Source organism: Electrophorus electricus, chromosome 22, assembly GCF_013358815.1.
Source record: "Electrophorus electricus isolate fEleEle1 chromosome 22, fEleEle1.pri, whole genome shotgun sequence".
Lineage (NCBI taxonomy): Eukaryota > Metazoa > Chordata > Actinopteri > Gymnotiformes > Gymnotidae > Electrophorus > Electrophorus electricus.
Window position 1 is genome coordinate 7,337,895 of NC_049556.1, and position 4,588 is coordinate 7,342,482.

At 46.8% G+C, this 4,588-nt stretch overlaps 1 protein-coding gene across 2 annotated transcripts; it reads left to right on the plus strand.

The window, feature by feature from the left end:
* Nucleotides 1–346: 346 nt before the first annotated feature.
* Nucleotides 347–4,239, plus strand: zfp64 (zinc finger protein 64 homolog (mouse)). Of its 2 annotated transcripts, none has more exons than XM_027008277.2 (6): nucleotides 347–628; nucleotides 883–1,053; nucleotides 1,596–1,742; nucleotides 1,825–1,887; nucleotides 1,980–2,231; nucleotides 2,552–4,239. In XM_027008277.2, the coding sequence occupies exons 1-6, from the start codon at nucleotides 607–609 to the stop codon at nucleotides 4,018–4,020; spliced, it is 2,124 nt and encodes a 707-aa protein (XP_026864078.2). In that variant the 5' UTR covers nucleotides 347–606; the 3' UTR covers nucleotides 4,021–4,239. The 2 variants fall into 2 exon arrangements, with proteins under 2 accessions (XP_026864078.2, XP_026864079.2); XM_027008278.2 differs by having other exon boundaries at nucleotides 883–1,044.
* The last annotated feature ends 349 nt before the right edge of the window (nucleotides 4,240–4,588 follow it).

The following is a 4,588-nucleotide window of genomic DNA, read 5'->3' on the forward strand; positions in this document are numbered from 1 at the left end:
TATAGTGGCAAATAAATTCTTAAAATGGAAGTTACTCTACACAATTTATGTGAAAACAGTAGAATGTCAAAATATGAATGTCAAAAAATGCATGTATAGCCTGCTAATGTTTACAGCTATACTTAACTTAAAAGCCTTTATATTCCAACAAGTTTTTTATTATTATTATTATTTGCCGCACAATGCAAATAATATGGACAGTGTATTATCTTTGGACATCATTCTCTCCATGTGTCGTCTTTTCCATAGTCCTACCGTTACTTAAGAGAAGCACCAACACTGAAGATGGCAGTAATGCGTTTGGTCAGCACATGAATTTTGTGCAGGCGAACAAATTATGTTTACCGATAAGAAGTTATCACAGTGTCGTAAAGTGGTCGTGCCTCAAAAGAAGTATCCCGGTAAACTCGTCCGCGTTTGTGAATAGACAAGTCTCACAAATGGGTTGAAATAAAACAGAAATCTTTGCAATACACCAAACGTGGCCTTTTAGCTAAAATGATACTGATGAAATAGCTAAGTTAGGTTAGTTGGCTAAATAGTTTCATGGCTGTGCCAGTGGTCGCTACAGAGTTGACAGACTAACAATACGCTGCTGCCGGCTAAATGGCATCTTTCAGCGGCGACGGTAAGTCTGTTTCCCTTAGCTTTCAAACACGCTTCTCGGAAAAGAGCGGAGACCTTTTCAGCGTTTCAGCGTTCGTTAAACCATTTAGCTAGCCTCGGGACTCGTTACCTTAAAATTGCTGCTTAAAAAGTCTTGGCACGCATTAACAGTAAATCCATCAAAAAAAATATCTCAGGCTAATGTGGTATAGTGTTAAAATCATGATCAATAGAAGTGGCGTAGCTCGGATTCCTCAGAAGATTTGCTGTTTGCAGGGATAAACCATCTGCTGATGGAGGTGAGCCCAGACATTCACATCTGTGGCTTCTGCAAGCAGCAGTACAACAACTTTGAAGTTTTTCTTGCCCACAAACAAAATGGCTGCCAGATTCCCACAACAGACATATCATCCCCAAACTCCGGAGCTGCTGGGGCCGGTATGTCAGGTGAAATTGCTTTGCTTACATTGAGTAAGGCTTGTAAGATTAATAAAAGAGCCTTAGTAATATCAAGCATATTGACACCTAAGCAGTAAGTCAAGCACCTCACGTGATTTGGAAAACTTCTGCTTGCTTCAAAATTAGAGCTTGAGCAAAGATTCAATCAACTTAGTGTACAAACATGGATTTACTGATTCCTTGTGCTATCTGATTGCTTTTTGTCACATAAACAGAAAGTTTCAGTGTGGCTCCACCCACAAGTTTATGTCCATTAACCTACTCTAGAGGTTACTCCAAGCTTCATTTTATGACTGTTAAACTGGAAGTTGATTGGGCCAAATTGGGAGTTCATGTTTATGCCTGTTTCAATAAGACAAATAAATTGGCATGTTTATTGTGTAATGGTCAACCCTTAGTCTGCGCCCATTACATTGCTTTGTGGTGGTTAAATTTTTGGATTACAAATCTCCTTGAAGATTGTTGTTGTTTTTTTGTTTGTTTGTTTGTTTTGTTTTGTTTTTACATTTGTTTGCTTGTGTATTGCACAGAGTCCATTCAAGAGTTTGCTCTGGAGGAGGCGTTTCAGGCATGTGTATCCAAAGTTGTCAAGAAGAGCATGTCCAAAACACAGAAAACATCCTCCAAAAAGCTGAAACCTGCACTGGCTCAAAAGAGACACATTTGCAGCTTCTCAGGTGTGTGTGAACACCACAGTAATCTGATCTGGAATGTCCTGATTTGTGCTGTCTTCAATCTTTGTGGGCTATTTACCCATAGGTTGTACATTCAAAACACAGTATGGCCAGAAAGACATGGAGAGACACATGCTAACTCATACTGGTAAGAATCGGCTCCTCTGTCATCATCTCGGCTCGTTGACGTGACCCACCTGTGGCGACCTCAGAGTGAAGAGATCATTCCCTTCTGTCCAGGTGAGAGGCCTTTTGAGTGCGAGCTATGCCACAAGCGCTTCAGCCGTCGGGACAAGCTGAACCTGCACAGCCGGTCGCACACAGGCGAGAAGCCACACCGCTGCAAGCACTGCTCGTACGCAGCCGCTGACAGCAGCAGCCTGAAGAAACACCTGCGCGTGCACTACGACGAGAGACCCTTCAAGTGCCAGATCTGCCCGTACGCCAGCCGCAACTCCAGCCAGCTCACTGTTCACCTGCGTTCCCACACTGGTCAGCGCTGCCCCCCAACACACCACCCACAGTCCTCTTTGTCCTTAGCTTGTGCCGCTTAAAACACTGCCTTACGTGCTGTAATTTTGTGTTGTGTTTTTTTTGGGTTTTTTTTTACCATTTTTGGTGGTGTCATAATGTAGTAATGGTCTTGCAGTCCATCAATACTTCAACATATAGAGTTTGAGGCGCAGCTTTTGTGAAGCACAGCTTCAATTATGGAGTTCGTTCACCCCGATGCATATATGTGGAGTACATGGTTGCATCTGAAGAGCTTGCCCAGAGCTTCCCTCTGTCACTCACTCTCATTTCCCCTGCAGGTGACGCCCCATTCCAGTGCAGCCAGTGTGACGCCAAGTTCAAAATCAATTCGGACCTGAAGCGCCACAGCCGGATCCACTCGGGTGAGAAGCCCTACCAGTGCGACCTGTGTGAGTACCGCTGTGCCATGAAGGCCAACCTGAAGTCGCACGTTCAGCTGAAGCACGGCGCAGCAGGCGCCTACAGCTGCCCGGATTGTGACTTTCGCTGCTCGGCCAAAGCAGCGCTGCGCCGTCACGCCCGCCAGCACCGGCCCGCCCAGCCACTGCAGTGTGCCCAGTGCTCGTACTCATGCTCCAGCAAGGGGGCGCTCAAGATTCACGAGCGCGTACACTCGGACGAGCGGCCCTTCGCGTGCGAGCGCTGCCCCTTCGCCAGCAAGCAGCGCAGCAACCTGCTGATCCACCGCCGCAAGTGCCACGGTGAGAAGGCCGAGGGGCGAGGCAAGGCGGGCCGGGGGGGCGGGGCCGGCGAGGAGCCGCCCAAGCCGCTCAGCCCGCGGTACCGTGCCCGGCTGGAGGCAGCTCGCGCGTTCCGCTGCAACCTGTGCGATGCGTCATTCGTACGGGAGGACTCGCTGCGCAGCCATAAGAGACAGCACGGTAACGGCCAGCATCAGGGGCTCGGGGAGAATGCTGCAATTACACAGGCACAAAGCACGACCATGTCCTCAGCTAAAGCAACAGTGCAGGACACAGGCCAGGCTTCCTTGGCCTTTGCGGGAAACTCACTTTCTTCTTATAGCAGCACGCAGCTTAAGATCATCGTGGCACCCTCTCTAGGCCCAGAGGGCACATTCATCCAGGCTTCAATGGACGATCCCTCCTCCAAGCCCAGAGCGGTCCTGCTTAGTTCTGAAGGGCAGGATGTCCTTCTGAACCCTGTCATACAGCAGGTCAACTTGTTAACACCAGTGCAGCACATGGCCCCACCAGCCGAGGGCAGCCTAGAGCATCAGACAGTGTTACTAACTCACATCAGTCCCAGTGAAGAAAGTACTCTTCAAGAGAATCTGCTGCAAACAGCTGTCTCCTCCCAGACCACTGACCCAGCGGAGAGCTTTATCAGCACCTGTGCTGCACCCTCTACAGACAGCGGCCACACATTCATCACAGCCTGCTCGGACCTGGACAGCCTCCATGCCCTTATCCAGCAGGGCGGCACCGAGGTCACTGTAGTCACCGAGGGCAGCGCTTCTGTCACTGCAACGTCAGGCCCTGCCTTTTCTCCGCCCCTCGACATTGACAGGCCGCCTTCTCAGGATCTACCCAAGCAGTCAGGTGACTGTGTTCCAGATGAAGAGGGCAGCTTGGTGATGAACGGTTTGGCTATGGAGCCCTCTAGCACACTTCTTGTCCACAGTGTTCCCCTGTCCATCTCCACACAGGACCAGCAGACTCCCATATACCAGCTTTCTCCCCACAATATTTTCTCAGACTCAAACACAGCAGACAGCAGTGAGGACTGATCAGAGCACAAGTGCTAATACAGTTTTTTTAGTCTCCTTTATTTGTTTACATTCTAGTAAAGTTTTGTTTTTGTTAGAAGAATTCATGGCATGGAGATCTCTAATTTTTAACTATTATAGTGTTAGCAGTTGTGGACTATGGAATTTAAGTTTTTCGATATGAAGTGGACTATTTTAATTTATATAAAAATAAAATGACACATTTGAGTGATTATTTAACCATTTTTTCTCTTGTCTAGTCTTTTAAGGAATCTTTTAAAACATCCTGTCTCTTTCATTTGATTCATTGATAATAATAATTATTATAATAATTCCAGCCCAGTAAACGGGAAAAACTTTTAATTTAAACTGGCAGTCAAAAATAATTAGTTGTACATATGCAATACACTGATGCTTAGCAAGAGTTTTGATGTGTTTGAAGGGATCTATTTATGTTTGCTAAAGTGGTTACTATGTATAGATTCCTTTGGAACAGTATTCAATAGCCAATGTGCTCTGTGCTCCAGTCTCCTCTAAACATCAGACTGGCTGCAGGGTTTTCTTTTTTTTCCTCTCCAACAAAGCTAGC